This window comes from Poecile atricapillus, chromosome 2 (genome assembly GCF_030490865.1).
Source record: "Poecile atricapillus isolate bPoeAtr1 chromosome 2, bPoeAtr1.hap1, whole genome shotgun sequence".
NCBI classification, from domain to species: Eukaryota; Metazoa; Chordata; class Aves; order Passeriformes; family Paridae; genus Poecile; species Poecile atricapillus.
Genome location: NC_081250.1, coordinates 30508339 through 30527871, shown reverse-complemented (window position 1 = coordinate 30527871; position 19533 = coordinate 30508339). Strand labels below are relative to the sequence as shown.

The following is a 19533-nucleotide window of genomic DNA, read 5'->3' as shown; positions in this document are numbered from 1 at the left end:
GAGCAGAATGAAGATCGGCAATGGTGATCAAAGGGTGTTATGAGGAAATAAGCTGTCATTTGGACAGAAGTATATTAATGCTGACAATGCCAAAGCTGGTCTTCCCTAAGACAAGCTGAGTTCAGGTTACTTCACATCCATTATTAATTCTGGGACAAGAGTTTTTACCTACTTTTGGAAGAGATGTCAACATTTGCAGAATGTTTTCAGAAGGTCAGTATACTAGATCCCACAGGTATAAGTGTCAGACTTCAGTGGAGACATATACCATTTCCCACATCAAAAGCCAGGCATCTGACAGCTGACCAGAAATAATCCATAGGGGATCTCCTCTTTGCTAGTAAGGACAGAGGCACACCTTTTGGCAATGATTTGCTTCTTTTCAGAATGTAAATGATCCAGGGGAATCCTTTACCTCTGACCTATGTTAGATTTTGCTTGTTATCACCCTTATAGCAGCACTGACTCGCTTCAGGGAAAAAAAAATGTGTGGGTTTTTTTTTTTTTTTAATACAAGATAAATACAAGAACAATGGGGTGAGGAAAAAGTGGTTCTCTTCCTCTTTTTGTTGTTACATCTATAAGTCAGCCAAAGAGATCAGTCCAAAACCAGTTATCAGGGAGTGCTGATACATGCCCTATCATCTTAGCTCAGGGCAAACACTCAAATTGTGGATTCAGTTGAATACTAAAGACTTAAGTACTTAAAGACCTAAATATAAGAAATAAAATATTAAGGGAAATAGAAAACAAAAAAGAATATATTCATTTGCTCTAAGATCTTGATTAACTAACATTCCACAGTCTTGAGAGTTTAAAATGGTTCTGGTCTTTTATTACCAAAACTTTTAGGGTCCTTGAGTATTCCTTATTAAATGAAACCTCTGCATTTTCCATGACTGAAAAGGTGGGAATTATACCTCTGTGCAGCTCATGAACAGAAGAGTAAAGGACAGAACAACAGCAAAAAACAAGTTCATGTGTTCGCTTGATACATGCCCAAACTTATCCTAAGAAATAAAATACGTGATTGTTTTCTTCCCTGGTCTAGTATATATTTTGTTTAAAGTTTCAAATAACTATAACTCTGCTTTGCAGAGTTTGATTTTAAAGCTGTGCAAATTATGTAATGAAAAAATAACTTCAACTGTGAAGAGAGTTTTAAGTTTTGAAGTTTTAAGTTTCAAGGCCAAACAAAGTATATTCTACCACTCTAGCAGAGTTCAAAAACCTTATGTAGTCACAGGAGTTCAATGTGAACTTTTAGCTAAAAGGTTAAAGAAGACAGCTTTAAATTCACTATTTAAAGTTACTCCATGACTGATCTTTTTTCCTCTCTCTTGTCTATTGGCTACCCTTAAACTCCAGTTTATAAAAATTCTGTAAGTATATAAGGAAGCTCCCTGGCTTTCTGTGTCCTTGCAGAGGACAGATACATTGTTAGACACTGAGATTTTTCAGCACTATTCTCCAAAATGGTTCCTCTAAGAATGGAAAAGAATCTAGATGATGCAAACTGTAAAGTCTGATAAACCACACACATCCTCGGAAAACCCACTGCTTCTCTGGCTGCAACATGATCTCATTTGTCCTCAGGCATTTGCTGCTCTGAGTTACTGTGCTCCTGAAGAAGCCTGGTTGCTCTGGGAGTAGGAGTAAGGGAGAGTGAGAAGCTGTTGGGGCAAAAGTAGGTTATGGATGTTCAAGGCAGAGAGAGGCCCCAGGACAGACTTAAATTTCCATTCTCTGCATATGTGTGTCGCCTATACTGTACAGAGTAAGAGCTAGATTCACTAGTTTCATCTCTTCATCACAAAGAACTGTGTGAGAATGAAAGCATATTTCAAGTATGAGAGGGAATTATTCTCATTAGCATGTATTTTCACTGTAGTTCAACAGAAAAAAAAAAAGTTACTGAAACAAGCCACAAACCACAAACCAATTCCAATCTTTTTCCTTCCTTACCCCATCTATCTCTGGTAAGATGCAATGCATTCCTCATCCTACGTGACTAGAAATATATGGTTATGTGCCTCAAGTTTAATTTTCACACTGGGGAAAAATGCTCATATATGCCACAGCATATGCCCCAAATGCTATGGTAGAATTTATATCAATAAGCATATTATCTAAGAAAAACATGTCAGTGGGGTTCTTTGCTTTGTGAGGAATGCATGAACTGATGGGTTTGTAATACAAAGACTCAGTATTGTTGCAGTTAAAAAGTCTTTTTAGACAATTGAGGGAAGGTGAAATATTTTCAAAACCTGAGGCTACGAGATATACATATGCCATCTTGATTAAACATATGGAATGCATACTCAAAGAAAAGCCAACTGGAGTCCTAGTTGAGTAATCAAAACACCCAAGCTGAGAGGGGTTAACATGCAAGGATCAGCTCTGAACTTTGAAGTTTTCTGGTCTTCATTTTTCCTAATTAAGACAAGATTTAATAACCAAACCACTGTACAAACTATGTACTTAAACTCTAGGTTTGTTTCTAATTTTGTTGGGAATTCTTAGTAGATTCCAAAGAATCAGTAACCCCTGGGAAATTCACCCAGTAAGTAAGGTGGACTGATTTTTATTTTTTTTTCTCCTTAGGTAAAAGAGCTGAACATCCACTTTTCATCTTTTTTTCTTTAAAATTGCCTCATATATAGTTATTGAGTAACAGTAAAACAAAAGAAGACAACTAAAGAGGCGTAATTAGTATCTTTGTAAAACTAGTGGAGCTTCAGCAAACAACTTGTGGAAAGCTGTGTACAAAAAACATGCAATTACTTGCACATCTTAATTTCAGAGCAGGTAACAATCTGTTTTTGTTGTAGAAGTATTGTGTCCTGATAAATCTGTTTAGAATCTATTGCTCTTTGTTGATTAATGGATGGTCCCTTTTCTTCTTTCCCCTGCCCCTGCTCAGAATAAGATGCTACTGTACAGGGAATCTTGTACTACACAATTCAACTCTGTGTCAGATACCAGCAACAGGACAGTTTTCACTTTCTCCTTATACAGTCATTTTATATCACCATATAGGTGACAAACTTTCTTGTTACCCACAGAGAAAAGCCAGTTTGATAAACACTGAGTAAAAATTTCTCCAGATGTTTAGTAAGTTTCTTACATAAACACCTAAATTTAATAAGGTGATTTGAGTTCAAATGAGTTATCTATTTATGCAGCATTCTAGTCCACAATAATACAAGTTTTTACACAATTCAGAAGCAGCAAGTGGAGCAATTGCTGCACCTCTGAAGTACACGTCAATTTTTAAGACACTATTTACCATTCAACAGGAAAACCCCTGTCAGGTAAAAATGTAAGTTGCTTTGAGCTCTATTTTGTTGAACTGTAGCCTATTTCAGAACCTTAAAATTAAGATCCATACAAATGTGTATATCTGCTATGCGTAAACAAAAAAAGATACTCCTGCAAGAACCTCTCTATTGTCTGTGATGACATGGCACCAATATCTAAATTTCACTGTTAGTTTTCCACCTTTAAATTTATTGGAAATTCTTTACTTTGGGAACTCACCTTATTCATGTGGATCTGCTGCTGGTACTGTTTCTGCTTCTCCAAAAATTGCTGATGTTGCTGCTGGATGACCAGCTGGGCCAAAGTACTCTGAGGAAGAGGAGCTGACTGGGTTCTGTTCAGTGGCCTGTGACGAGGCAGTTTGTGGGCAGCTCTTATGCCAGGTGAGACTCTCTCCTTTGCTGCTAAAGGAGACTGTGGATGAAGAGGAACCGCTCCTGCAAAACAGGGACATTTCACTCCCCTGTGGAAAACAACAAACTAATAGTTTAACAGCAAAGAAAGCTTTCAGTAAGAAGAGAGGTGTATATTGCAGAACTCTGCATCTGCTCTGATGCAGTGGGACTTGTATCACGTGCCTCGCCATGCTGGGAAGTTCAGCTGCTGCAAAAGAATGTGATGAAGTAATCATATTCTTTTTTCTGTAATCATTGAATTCTTTCAGGCTAACAGACTGGAACAGAATCACTAAAAGGGAAAACAAAGATGCTGTCCTTTTTTCTTCCACCCTTCTACTTTTCCCAAGAGTTCAGATGTATGGTATTTGTATTACCGCATTTAGTTTAAACCGAACACAAATGTCATTAAAAACATCTTAAATTACTATTGCCAGAGCTTTGATCATTACCAGTCACAAGAAGTTTTTGCTGTCTCATTTGTTCTTTCAGTAACAGATGCTGCAAGAGAGCTTGGTGGCTGCTGTTTGGCTTTCCCTCCAAAGCAATGTGAGGATGAGTTGATGATGGAGGAATGTTTCCTCCATACTGTCCAGCCAAGGCCACTCCTTGTCTCAGTGACGGGGTCTCCCCCTTCTGCTTTTCTTTGAATGATGATGAAGCCTGTCAAAGAACAACAGCAATGGTAACTGCTTTTCAGAGAACTGGCCATTTATACCTCTGCTTGATTAGATGGTCTTATGTCTTCATGAACACACACAGAAGGAAAGGTTAACATCCCTATCTTACACTTTGTGAGATGAAAAGGAAGAACATGCTGGTTAAATGTAATGCTGTGAGAAACTAAGTAATGAAACCAGTCGAAAAAAAATCAGCAATAAAAGCCAAAGCATAAGGAATCACTGGTTAGAACATTATTAATGAAAGGACGGGACCTATCCTTAAAATTCCTAAAGACCTTTGCACAGCCTCCTGCACAGGAAACTAGAGGATCAGAGGAAATAGTTTGCATTTAGTTTGGAATAGGCAAGGCTTGGTTTTTCACATAACTTTCCATCACACAGCAAGCCAATCAGCAAAACAAAGTAGTTACCTGTAGTAGTGGGAAGCTATTACTTTTCCTGGAGCACTCCCTGACTCCCTGAAGGACAGCACAAATGTAAGTTTTACCCTCCGCAAAGCAAACTTGTACAGTTAAACTCTCATCTACAGAATCATCAAGAGCTGTTGTATGTGTGTGGCATTTTGAAGCGCCTTTTAAATTACACAGTTATTGATTTAAAGCTTTTGGAAGTTTTGGCCCTTCATCATTGCAAATGTACTTTATATTGTTTTGTTCTTTGCCTATTTAAAAAAAAAAATCTTGAAATGGCAGTTCAAGCAGAATAACAATTTTCACAGCAAGAATAATAACTTAGCAGAAATATGCATGTTGAGGCTTGCAGATAACCACTTATGATAAGTCATGGTAAAAACAGTATCTCTGATAATATGAATTACATAAATTCTAAAGTAAGGTTTTCACCAATATTTTTTTGGTGTATGCTTACTTCACACTGCTATCACCCTCCCCTGAAAAACAAACACCAAAGTAAGCTTTACATTCAATTTGCAACTGCTTATTCTAGTAACAGAAATAAACATTACTTGCATAAATCAATCCCTTTGTTTTTTCTAGTGCCAAAAGTAATATTTGGTGCTAGTTGGCCACATCAAAAGCTTATAAGAATTTGAGTGAGCAAATTAAACATATTTTCATTTCTTTTTAATGTTATAAATTTACTTTGAAGCTAGTTATATTTTTGTGAAATAGCTAAGAAATTTTTGATGATATCCTCTCAGAAGTAAGCACTACTTTTCATGATGTTCAATTTTTCCATCTTTTAAAAACAATAATTTTCTAAGACTTTTAGAGAACTGATTTCAGACTTACACAATTTTCTTTGTGAATTTCTGTACCTGATGCTAAAATGTTAGATTGCAGCAATATATTACTGCTAAGAACAGTAAAAGTATTGAAAAAGCCATAAAATAACATGGAACTTTGACTTGAAACTACATTTAGCACTGGAATTAAGGAGCATTATTACAAACCATAGTGGATCGCATAGATTTAATTTTTTTCACCTCCACTGAAACCTGTGGTTAGAACCCCTAATTTCACCATAGAAGTTACCAGTTTCCACCATGTTGTATAGAACCACCATATAGCAATATTTTTACTTTTTTTTTTTTTCAACTGAGCTAGAGGAATACTACATTCTTTTTCTACAATGCTTCAGCCCAGTTTAGGTCATTACTGGAATCTCATAAAAAGTTACAAGTGCTGTAATTTATCAGGTAGAAATTATCATATAATTTAAACTTTTATACTAAATAATCTCCTCATACTTTTATACTAAATCTCTTCATATACTTCTTGCCACATATGAAATCTGTTATCTGGCATAAATGCAATGCATGTGGATCATACTTAGCTAAGATCCACACTGGTACTTGTTTATTTGAGATCAATGAATATTGCTTTCAAGTTGTGCCCTTAAATGTTGCCCAATGCATAGAGAGGTCTGGTTCCTGGTTCCTACTCTGAATTTCTTGTGTTCCAAAATGCTAAAAATATAAAGAGAATAATCAGAAAGTAGATTTTCTGGAAGCAAGTGTATGCAGGAAGGCTTGAGACTGGTCACTTACACTGATTTGAGGTTGTATTGCTGGAAGTCCCAAGGTAATGTTGGGCAGAGAAGGGGATGTGTACAGACTCAACAAGTTCACTGATTCATCCTGTATCAAAAGGCGTTGCTGAGAAACCAGGTGCTGGAATAAAGGGGAAAACCAACCAAAGTAAATCTCCAAGCTTTTTATCTTGGTTATTTTATGCTTGTATCGCGATACGCTGACAGCCAATTATGTACCAGTCATTGGTTTGCATCCCAACCGAAAACTGTCCCTGTAAAAAAAGTTCTTTTCTTAAGAAAACAAATTAAATGTATCAGGGATTATTCCTTGGTTAGTAAATCAAATTTCAATGCAAATCTGAAATCCTGAGGAATCCTAGACCATCTTATCGACTTCTCACCAACTCAAAATCAGGTCTTCTCATCAACCGGACTTTCACTCCAAGAAACTCAGTGGGAATTTATCCAGTGAATTAAGGATTATATCCAGCTGAATCACGAATATGGATGTATCGAACTTTTACCATGGTTTTTATGACTTTTGTTGTAAGGAAAAAAATGTGGTTTTTAACTAGTCCATGTCTTTTGTTAGCCAGACATGGGGACGTTTTTGTTAGCCAGACATATGGGGATGTTTCAGGCACATTAATTATATTACATCGAAATTTTATGTAGAAAGCAAGGCATATTGACACATCTGCCATTTAAAATAACAGACTGTCTCTCTGTCTGCATATATACAGAACCAGCATCCTGCCAATCTCTGATGATGGGATAGTCCTCACAGCTTTCCTAATCCATTCAAGTTAAAATTTTTAACACTTCTTTTGAAGAACTGTTATACAGTTTTCAGGGACACGGAACTGCTGATACATTTTTAATTACTTTAAAATAAAACCAGACATTCTACAAAGATCACCCTTTTTATTTCCATAGATTAATTGAGAAGAAACATAAAAAGATTACCACATCAGGAATCTTTTTGAAGCCTTTGCCTTTTTGCTTGAACAGTGATATTTTTCAACATGTGGTCTAGTAAAGTTGCTTGAATTATATTTTCTGTTTAACTCTTGCTTCCCTCCCAGAACTTTGACACAATAAGAGCTACAAAGGTCTTATTAGACTTAGGAACTCTGGCATGATATGGTCCCCAAGGGAACAACATCCTTGAAAAAGAATACCCTGTGTAACAGTATGACACAGTGACTGCTTTCTTCCCAAACAAAAAGCATATGGGACTCCAATAATAGACCACCTCCAAGAGGGATACTGCACACTCGGGCTTTGACTAAAGTAAATATAATAACTTGTCAAGCATGTTGTGGGGAGCTGTAGATTTTCCCCCGGACAAACCTGGAATATCAATTAACTCTGTAAAATACTTCGTGTTAATACAATGCAACTTCAGACCATCAATGAAAAGTGGTTAAGCACAAAAACACAGGATGTTATTCCAAAACATAACCTTCCTCATACAGTTTGTTTGGAGATACGACCTATCACTGAGACAATAACAGTAGAAGTCTATCCCTGTAATTTTCTTTTGGTACCTAGGGAATGTCAACAGATAGTGTAGGAAACAAAGAAGCTCCACTTGTATATTACGTTAATTCCTGACTAACAGTGTCTTGCCTTGATAACATCCACCTTTGACCATGAATAAACGCATGTCAAGACTATGGAGATATTATGGAGGGAATCTACAAATATTTGAGTAAAAAAGGACACTCTAATGTGCCTCCTAGAATATAATCAAATTTGTAGCAATGGCAGCATTGATACAAAGCCACTTGAAAGATTTATGTTTAATATTTGGGTTTTGGTATGCCACTATTACCTTCTAAGATCTGAATAAATAAAAATAACAATGGCAGGGTGTATAGCAGTAAAACACACTACCTCACTAAGGTCTGGCATGATTATTTCATCAGGTAGAAGCAATGATGTTATTTACCACAGGAATTTAATATTGAAAACAGGAGTTAATTAGTAAAAGCCTCTTAATTTAATTTCTAATACTGCCAATAACCTGCCATTTTCATCTGGCAAGTGATTGATTTTAAAAAATATTTTCAGGTAATATCCTAAGCATCAGTTTAACCTCATCTTCCAAAATAAATGCAGTAGTCCACCTGCATAGATTAGGGTCCTCTGCGTATCACAGAATCCCTGAATGGGTAAGGTTCAAAGGGTCCACTGGATGTTATCTAATCCAAGCACCCTGCTCGAGCAGGGTCCCCCAGAGGCAGAAATTTGTGTTCACAGCTTTTCTTTCTACATGGTCAACAATTCCTTGCAATGGTGGCACATGCAGGAGTTGCCAAGAGAGTAATTTGGCAGCACAATGACTAATCCATGTCTGTGTCCTACATGCAGACATGGTGGTTTGGATTGGCACTTAAATTTCCCCAAAGAGTAACTTGCCCTACTTGCTCCTCTATGTACCTACTCATTGGGTCCCCAGATCCTGCTTACTGATGCTTAAAATAGCCCATCAACAGAGTTATCCTCTTTCTTAAATTAGAGTACAAGAACTCAGTGTAACAGTGCACGACGATCAACAAGTAACCATCAACAACCCTGCTTGGGCTGTGCTGTGGGACCTGCTGAGAGCAGGAACACCTACGTGTGCATGTTTATATGCACATTTATAGATTACAAGGGGAAGACAAAATGGTTTGGCTTTAATGCTCGTCAGTTGTGGAGCTAATTGCCACAACTTACAATATTCACAATTACTTACACTTGTATTTCTTGAGGCTTTTGGGATGATTCTTGAAAAAATTAATTTAGACTCTCTTTACATGCACTTGACACAAACCTCATGAGCTGGTCAGAAACCTACACTTTTTTCCACTGGCTCCTTACAAAAATCACCTCAAGGAGCTTAGTATTAAAAACATGGGGCTGTGGAGTTGTACAAAACAAATATGTGTTTATCTGTCACATACGTGATTTATATCTCCTGTATAATCAGGTGATATTCTAGGAAATACTATTTTCCAAAGCACAAATAGAAGAAAGAAATTGATCTGAAGCCCAGTTACACCAACTGGAAACTTTCCATTGCCTTCAATGGCTTTTGACCAGACCGTGAATGCCTAAAATTAATCATTTCACATGACTAAAGCAGGTTGTCCCTCTGAACTCAAGGGACATGCTGTGCAGGGGCTCAATCCTGCTTGCATTTCTCAGGCAAGTAAGATTTAGCCCCAGCACAGCAGGTGACCTGAAAGTGTACGGCATACTACAGGAGACAAATAGCTACTGCGGTGAACCTTGATGATACTGGAGACAACTGCGCCTAATAAAAACAGGATTTTATTTATAAGGTGCAATTAAAATCCTGAGTTCAACTTTCAAGTTTCATATAATGAGACCAGTGTTTTAACAAATGGTAGTGAAAGTACCATTAAGGGAACTGTGATAGTAAAAGATTATCTGGAAAGCTGCAGCATGTGCAGTTCACCTTTGTTCATTCAAAAAATTGCAAACGTCTACCCACCAGACTGTCTGCTCCAGAGAGTAAACCACTCAAAATCTCACCATTCCAATGGATGTGGTAAAAATACTTTAAAAATCTGTTTCATTACTGATAATGCTCTAATTCTGTCCATGCACTGGAGTGTAATCATTTACGGTACTGACTCATGTTTTACTGGTAAATTACTCTGTCATAGCAACCTGTTTTTCCCCAGCAAAAAGTTGTTTTATTTGCTGCCATGAAAACCACGGCTATCCACCCACTCAGATATGAGCATAACACTTACTGCAAATGTCACAACAACGATTATGAAACAACAGCAATGTGAGTCATACAGAATTACAGAAAAACAAGTGATATTTTGGGTGATTTTGGAACACTCATCCTGTTTTAGAAACTTCTGTACTTTGTGAATCTGATTAAAAACTGATTAGCTGTATAGTCTTTGAGAGCTGGCTAAGACTAAACTAGGAAAGAGATATGTAGGAGTTTGGCTGCTGTTAAACTACCAAAGAAAATCCCACTGAAATAAGACTCAATGAAGCTGAGATTTATGGAAAAATGTTTGAACCCACAGGAAAACAGTACTGTCAAGTAACCAGAGAGGTAAAGAAATCCCCAACTGGATCCAGAAGTGGAAGTCTGTAGTTTCAGCTTCTTAGCACATTTCACCAAGTGAAGTGACCAACGCCAGCAATGCAGAGCTCAGCTTCCAAAGGGATGTTTTAGGCTCCTTTGAGCATCTTTGATTGTATGTTGGGGTTATCATTTTTGATGTCTGACACAATAGTGGCAAATATGCAATGCAATGGTCTACTAGCTAACAGAATATAACTGCTGGTTCTTGCTACAACCTTTCCAAATATCCCCAGAGACCATCAGCCTGACCAGCCTGTATGTATTTCTGATGGTACAAGTGTCCAGAAACTGTAATATACAAAGTCATGACCACCATGTATCAGTCTGAGACATAAATGCCCTTCCATTTTGTAAATCCTCAAGTCAATAAAAGATCCAATTGGATAAGATTTCCTGTTTAATACAGCACACAATAACATCCACATATTACCAACTTCTACCTAAAACATTCCCAGTAGTAAAATACACAACTTAATTCCACTGAACTAGGATCCTAATGATGGATCTTACTCTGCATCATTTAAATTTCTTTGCAATCACATATGGGGGGCTATGAGACAAGACCACATGTTAGCCATCAATGCAATTTTTTTTTCTTTTTGGTTACGGGCCAGAGAGAGGCTACTAATCAGTGTGCAGAGGTCACCCACCTGCCCCCTGGATCATAGTTCACACACACAATTAATTCATTATGGGGAAAAGTCACTGCTGGAAGTTGAACTGCCCATTCCAGCGGGTTTTTTTTAGGTGAATGTCCTGCCACTGACCTGGAGAAATAGCTCCATTAACTAAAACTCTGTTAATTCACATTTTCTTATGCAATTTTTCTAAAATAAAAAGCATAAAACAACAATTAATAGGAAACCTTGCCACCAATGCAGGAAATGCAGTAAGTATAGACTAGAATATTGTGGAATTTGAGCCTCTCTTAGTCGAATTAGTTTACTGTCCCTTTACAATATTGCCATGGAAAGCATGACTTGGGCATGTCATCTGTGCTAAATGAGGTTTATCACAACTGATTTACCATCTGCATTCCTGCTGTTATAGGCACGTATGTATGAAACAGAATAAGGAGTAGTTCAGATTCCTTCCGTTTACAATCTCACTTTACAAAACAAGTATTCAAGAATTCTGGCATGACATTTACGGCATTAAGCACTGCCCTGATAAGGAAACAGATACAGTAAAATAAAGGGGAGATGTGACAAGGATTTAGTCACCTATCTTCAATACTGCGATTAAAGAAATCTACTTCAGCATACATCTGTACCTGGGACCACCTTAGCTCTCATATGTTAGGATCACCAATGTTGACACCACGGTAGGTGGTGGAATTCTTTATCAGCATTCAGCACTGAGCACCTCCTGCAGGTCACCCCAGAAGGAAATACTCTATAACCAAGTTCCTTCCACAGCTCCCTCCACTCTTCCGGTTAACACTACTGCTGTTTTTCCCTAAAATTTTGTAACCATAGTCTTCTGAGTATGTATCTCATACATAAAGATATATCATGTATATAACATACTGTGATGTCAGCCTGTAGTGTCCTGGTATCCCAATTATTCTGCTTGTGAGTATGATCAAATCAAATTTCCCATCCTATTCAGTCTAGAAACCTGAGCAATTACATACACAATAATGAGTGTTACCTCAGCTTGAATATTAGATGGCAAACCAGAGGTTTCATTTTCTGTTGTACTGCTGGTCGGACCATTGCTTGGGGAACTGGGACCTGATCCAGGGGAGCTGCTACTGACTGAGGATTCTGAAAAACAGATTAAACATACATGAATTTCACTCTGGAAGGCAATTAATAATCTTGATTATTTATAGAATCTTAATAGCATGGGGCTTTTTCGCTGTTGAAAAATATCTGTTGGTTACACTATTTACTTACATTAAAAACTCTTGATTCATCTTCCATTTCTTTGGTTTTCTTTCAACAACTAACAAGGAAAGATACTCTTGATCTTTCCCCTTCTGATCTGTCTGTGTCACATAAGAAGAATTTAGTATTTATTTTTCTCAGAAAGATAGTTATGATACTCAGTATCAGGTAGAGACAGAGTTTGTAATGAGTAAAGAAAAGAAACTCTTTCCTTTTTAATTGTACAGAGCCCTGGCTCTGGAAGAGATGAGGCCTACTGCCACTCCTTCTAGGAAGGGGATGAGTCCATTGTGGACAAATCATTACATACACAAGTACTAATGGCAAAATATACACCTTCACTGTATCTTTGGCACAAATATGAAGGAATATTTACAGTATGTAAAGACATTAAAATAGGATTTGAAAGGCTGTGTGCTATCTTGATTTAAAATGTCTGTCTAAAAAAAGGGGGAGGTGATGACCTCATTGTATGCTGTTGTATTGAATTATTCTAATTCTACACTGATATAAATTATATTTATGGAATGGAAACAGTTAAGAAGGTTAAAGAAGGAAGAGAAAGCCACTAATGGAGGTAATCCTCTTTCAAGGAATAGCTTTCAAATTAAAGCACTCAAGTTAAAGTAATTAATATCTAAATGTGGCACGTAATATTCTATAGTTACTTCTTTGCTTATTCACTCTTTATGCTTTAGTTCATATGCAAAAGTATGTTTTCACTTTGACTGACACCACAGGAGGCTTCCTAGCTGTTACGTGGATCTCTTACTCTTTGATTTACTGAAGTGACTCCATACCCAGCTATACAAACTGGCCATGTAGGAGTTCTTGCATTGTATCTTCAATAGGTATCAGAGAAGTGGAGACACACAAACTTAAATAAATTTTTTTCTCATTTTTTAAAAATTAAAATGGCACCTTTTTGTACAAATAGGCATTTAAAAAAAAGAGATATTTTCAATTAAGAGAATAAAAAGCAAAGGGAAAAAGACTTCAGGCAACAATTTTTAACCAGGGTTATGAAAGGTCTAAACTGTCATATAGTCAATACCAATAATTATAACAGCAATCTGAAAGGCTTCAAGTTATTGTCAGAGCCAGGAAAAGAAGACAGCTATTTTCATGTTTCAATGAATCACGAAAAAACCTCCAGTGATAAAAATTTCATTTTATAAACTACTTGTAAGTATGCAAACTGCAAAGAAATCAGCTAAGAACTTTAAAAAAAAACAAAACTAAGGAAATGGATATTAAAATCTCATAGAGGCTTCAGCAAACAGAATTTACAAGTTAGCTGTAGAAAAATTAAAATTTGGAAATAATTTGTAAGGACTACTTATATATTATAAAACAACTACTTTGCTTAGCAACTTTCATGCTTACATTCACATTTCTGTTCCACTTCCACACATGACATCCTGTGTAAAGTTGTCACAAGAACTGAACATACAAACAATGTGTTTGTTCAAGCTGTATTTTAATTCCATTTTGGTGTGACATAATTCTGATATATCAAGTGGATACAGATATATGTTGGATAGACTAGTAACGATTGATTGCATAAAGGTATGGTCCAATCACCTGAAAAAGCCACTAATCTACTAAGTATCAATGCAAAATCGAAGCAAGAATCGTCAGGATGACGCCAAATACTGCAAATGCTCATTTTGTTTAGTAAACAGGTTCAATTCTGAAATACCACCACTATTCTGTGAGCTGTGGCAACAGAATTTCCCCATTCTTCATTACCTGTCACCTCAAAAAGACGCTTCTTGAATGAACTGACATTTCCATCCTTCCTCCTGAGTAAAGGACTGCTTCTTCTTTCTGTCACCTTTTGTTTTAATCTTGAACGTACCTTCAAATTGGGCTCTGAAGCTGGAAATGGAAAGAAGAAAATTTGTGACTACAAATCCAATTCCTGGCTTGTGTCAGACACTGACACTGTAGCACCTCATCTGATCCAAGGAGGGCATGGAGGCAGAGATTTTACTGCCCAACCTTCCCAGTCATCCTGTTGCTCCTCATACAACTTCATTTTAGATTGGCTAGGAAAGAGTTGAAGAAAGCTGAAGTACTTCGGATCCCAGTATTTTTTTCATTCCTTTGCAACTTTGAAGTTACCCATTAATTATTGTTACTACTGTAAGTATTAATAATAAATGAATGCAAATTAAATTTACATTACTTTTATCTCTCTTGTAGGTGGAAACTTGGAAAACACATCTTGGAACCTGGAACACTAAATGGATTAAGGTCTAATTGCAGAAACAGAGATTAGCCTCCACTGGTGCCTTTTGATTTCTCTGAGAAATATAAATTACGACAAGCCTTGCTGGCAGAACATTTCTTGGTCAGTGATTTTAGGTCCAGAACTTTAATGTTTTCTGAGTAACACACCAAACAACTAGATTTATGACAGTGTCCTAAGAACACTCACAGAGAAAAATATATGCTCTGAAAATGAAGAAGTAGGGTTGATTCCCAGAAAACCTAGGATTATACATAATGCACCTTGGGCAAGTTCCACCTTTGTTTCCTTAATAGACACAGTCTTTTCACATGAAGGTCAGCTCTGCTGTGCTTTATATTTTGTAGTATTTTTAGCATGATAAAATATTTCATGTAGTCATTTATTTGTTCTTCAAGTAAACCCTGTATCAAACAGACTGCTAAGAGCTAGTGAAAGATAATTGTGGAGTAGAATTTGTTTGTATTTCCCTTCCTGGAACTGAGGATTGGCTAAAAAATATCTCAAAATAGAGAGAGCTAGAAACTGGGATCAGTTCTCTTTCCTATGCACAGACTTAAACCCAGCCGCAAAGAAGGAGCAAGAGTTAGCAGAAAACCAAAATACATGGTATCTTCACTCAATTCAGAAATACACTGTTAGTCACTTTGGGGCAGGAATTCAATCCTACATTTTGAATTCTAGTCTCTGCCCATCATGTCACATTGCACACCACTTTTCCTTCTGTCCCACCTGTTCCCTCAGGGAAGGGGAGGCTAGAAATGGTCACTGGAGGGCAAAGGGGCTGCTCCTCACTGCAGAGTTGCTGTGACCAGCAGTACCTGTTGTCACACACTGACTTTTGTCATGTACCACACTGCACATGGCCAGGGCTGCCCTCAGAAGACCCTGTGCCTTACATACATTTCAGACCAAGATACCCAGGTTAGCACAACGCTGGAAATCTTTAATAATAAACAATTAACTAGAAATTTATTTTTATCACCTGCTACCACTGTTGAGATGAATGGTTCTAACAATACAGTACAGATGACTTGTTTACTATCTGAGATATCATTTGCAATGAAACTGAAAATATAAAATATAGTAGTGGGCTCTGATTACACTACATGCTATCACCACAGATCTTACCAGGTGTGATGACATTTAAAAGAAAAGGTGCTCGCTCCTTTTGCACTTAGATATATTTCCATTTCTACTATTCTGTACTCTTTAAAATTAGGAGAATATGTCTGTACATAATCTGTCTGTGCATCCATGACAGATGAAAATGATACAAATCCTCAGCAACACTCACTGGAGAAATTCTCCACTTCTATGTAAATGTTTCATGCTCAATCACAGCAATTCCCTTTCTATTTCTACCAAATTCCCGTAATTTTCTGCATCTGACTCCATCATATAAGCACAGAAAATAAACTTTAAAGTCAATGTATGAAATTATGAGCCATCCAAGAAGATGCATGAGAAACAGCTATAAAAATGGAAATAATTAATTTTAATATTAAATGGCATGCAGAATATTGGTTTTAAAATTATAAAACAAACCTCACAATACAAATCAAAGCCAATGTTTGAAGAGTGTTTCCTTCAAATTCTGGCTTCCCTGAATTTTCTTCCTGAGACACTGCCAGATCCTAACATGGTACTTACTAGGACTCAATGACTAGCAAAAAGAATTCTAGTTTCAGTCAATGAAACATACAGAGCTAAACAATTTGAAGGTATCTGGTCCAATGAAAAAAATGCAGAACCCAACAATGGTTTCTTGATTGCCAGCAGTGGCTGAGGCACTGGCTTGACTGTAGAGGTCACTGAACCATCCTGCTCCTCCAAGGCTGGGGCAGAATTACTGTTCACTGCAAGATGTATGGATCACAACAGCAACCCTATGTGCTTTAGTGCACTCCTACATGAGGGCACTAATAAGACATCTATAATTATCAACTCTCTTCTGACAGTTAAAAAGGCAAAATTAAGTATTTTAAACTTCAAATATGGAACTGTGGACTGCAATTATAAACATATATACACATACATACACACTGCCTCAAAGTACATATGTAAGAACATTTAGAAACAGTTTTAGTCCTTTAAACTCTGAAATGTGAATATTAGCAAAAAATGAAAATAAATTCTTCAAACCTTTTTTTTTTTTTTAATTAGACTGTTTCCCTAGTATCTGCAAGACACTTGGAAAGTCTTAGCAAATGGCCCAGAATTATTATAATTAATTTGCCTTATGTTTCAAATGAGTATTTGGCTCAATACTTTAACTAGTGGCTTTTAGAAGTGGTTCTACAGAGGGGTAATGTTCAAAATAACTGTTTTGCATTAGCCACCCTGTAAGTATTTTTACTGCACATTATTTGCTCCTTTGCTCAGCTTAATTAGTTCATTGCCATGGCTGACTGTGTTCATCACACAAAGGCATTCTCCATGGGAAAAACTGTCACATGGGGAGTCAATGCCAAATAACTTTTGAGGCTAAAGATTTACTCCCCCAATTGCTGCAGAGTAGCTCTCTTAAGCAAATACAAGCCCCTAAGAAGTAACATTTTTTCACCAGTAATATCAGAACATTATTGAAAAGATCATCATGGAATCTATATGGTGATTCAACCACAAACCAAGACACTGACACAGCAAGAAAATTAATGCATGTGGCTAACTTTCTATACACTAACCATCCCACTGGAGTCCTGAACTCAAAACTAGATTAATTCTACCCAATATAGAAGACATCCTGTACCTTGCCCTCCTGAGGAAAAGAAGCCTCTCTAAATGCTGGAGGTGTGGAATGGCGTGTGTTTTGCTGGGTTTGATGACTCCAACTACAGTGGACTGAATCATGGAGCCCAAATGCCACAGACAAGAGAAAAACAAGAGCACGTGGCCAGGAATGCGGCCATGAGGACGAGGAACACAGGATGGCAAATTTTCATGGCCGAAGTCTGGTTGGTTGGGCTCTGAATCTAAAATCTTAGTAAGAAACAGTATACAGCTACTATCAGTTTAGTTGGTCTCTGTTTAGCTAACCTCTTTGCTCCACAAATCTTTGCAATTCTATTATATTTAGCACTTTGGAACAAGTAATAATGAATTGTTGCTTGGAGAAAGTGAACATATATTATTTGAAAGAGTTTTGTGCAGAGAAAACAAAAAGACACAGCTATTTTCTCTGAAGGCCATCAAAGCCCATGTCATTGTTCTCAACAGGAATCAGCTGATTTGAGTGATCCACTTCAGAGGATTTCAGGAAAGACTAGTCTGAAAATGACTGTTTACATAGAGGTAGCATAATCTGTAATAATGAGATGCTGCAGTAATACGATTTGTTCAGTTGTGTTGCTATTACATGGCTTATTCTCTTTTTAGTGCTGGTAATTATGGACTCATATAACTCTTTAAATGATTCTAAGTGGGAAATAGATATCAAAGACAGAAAGGATTAGTTTAAATAAGAGAAGAAGATATCACAGGCAATCAAAGGATTGGTTACCTAACATTTTGCCATGACTTGTAACTGTGTCTACAGAACTAAGAGCTTTGGCTGTAGGTTAAGAAGAAAAACAGTGTTTAAATTAATTTTCTCATATTTTATGGTGGCTTCATAAAGGAAAAAAAAATAAAGTAACTGTACTGTCAAAAATGGAAAATATACTGGCTTCTATGTAGGTACACATTCATTTCATCACATGAGCTATCATTGATCAGGTGAAAAAAAGGTAGTCTCTCCTAAGGAACATGGTGCTCAAATACAAGCACAAGAGATAGGAAAAATGATTTAGTGAAGTCATTACATCCTGTACTCCACTTTTAATATTAGCAATTAGCAGATACTAGCATACAAGAATATAGCCTGGGGCCAGATTGCTCCCAAATGAGCTGAGGTTTTCTTGCCAGGGCTTTGCCTCACTGTTTCTTTTTATTAAACATACAGAGATATTTAAGAAGAAGGAATGAAAATCCTTTTTACGCATGGGGCGAAGACATATATGAAGAGAATGTAAAAGACAATAATGCACTACTTTCTGATGGTTCCTGGAACACAGTAGTACTTTTGTATCAGAAGAGTGTGTGCCAACTTCAAATCAGCATTTAATGAAGCCAGGCAGGAAATGGGGGATGGTAGAGAGTGCATAGCAAGCAGGTCCTCATCTTGAGGCTAAAGCCATATATAGGAAGCCTAAAGAACAGAAAGTGAGCTTTTGTCCAGATTCCAAAAGGCTCTAAAGTGAAAGCATTTCCTTTTCCTCACAAGCAGGCTGGCTTAGAAAAGCTGTGAGGTAAATGATGCTAAATTTGGCTAAAAAGATTCCAACACCAACATGAGCAACAGTGGCAAAACTGACATCCTACTCAAGAAAGATAAACTGTTCGCCATTGCCCAGGCATCAACTGTTATCACTAAGACCCTTTTCAAAACAGCAACCTGAACTTCCCTAACATAATTAGGTCACCAGAAACAATTAAATACCAAAGATCTTAAAGCAAATTCTCACAGGTATTCTCTGTTTCTTTAGCTATAGCTTTTTTTTTTTAAAATCATGAAGAGTCATATGTGATACTGATTTGAATATATTCTACACCATACTGCATGCAGGAGTTTGATTTTTTTTTTTCTGGCTCGTATCTAATAAGTATCAGTAATTGAATACATAGTCAAGAAATCTGTTTATTCACACCACAGCGGGTTGCCTTTTTTTAAATCCTATTGTATTAAAAACTCATGTACTGACAAGGATTTTGTGCTGTACACCATAACCCTTCATGCTGAAGATAGCTTAAAGTTGCAGCACAAAATGAGGATGCATGGACACAGGCCATCAGAACTCCAAAACAAACACTAAGATGGCACTGGTTAGCACAA

General features: G+C 36.9%; 1 protein-coding gene across 6 annotated transcripts in view; it reads right to left on the bottom strand.

Annotated features, from left to right (window-relative positions):
* The window catches only part of HDAC9 (histone deacetylase 9), a 460460-nt gene that overhangs the window by 194409 nt on the left and 246518 nt on the right, over nt 1–19533 (bottom strand). For 4 of the 6 annotated variants that reach the window (XM_058831731.1, XM_058831732.1, XM_058831733.1 and 1 more), the window contains exons 6-10: nt 14159–14287; nt 12168–12283; nt 6408–6530; nt 4169–4379; nt 3541–3758 (exon numbers count right to left, since the gene is read on the bottom strand). In XM_058831731.1, coding sequence (XP_058687714.1) covers nt 3541–3758; nt 4169–4379; nt 6408–6530; nt 12168–12283; nt 14159–14287 — 797 coding nt within the window. Of the gene's footprint in view, nt 1–3540; nt 3759–4168; nt 4380–4809; nt 4858–6407; nt 6531–12167; nt 12284–14158; nt 14288–19533 lie in introns of all 6 variants that reach the window. The other 2 variants (XM_058831729.1, XM_058831728.1) reach the window with 1 other exon arrangement.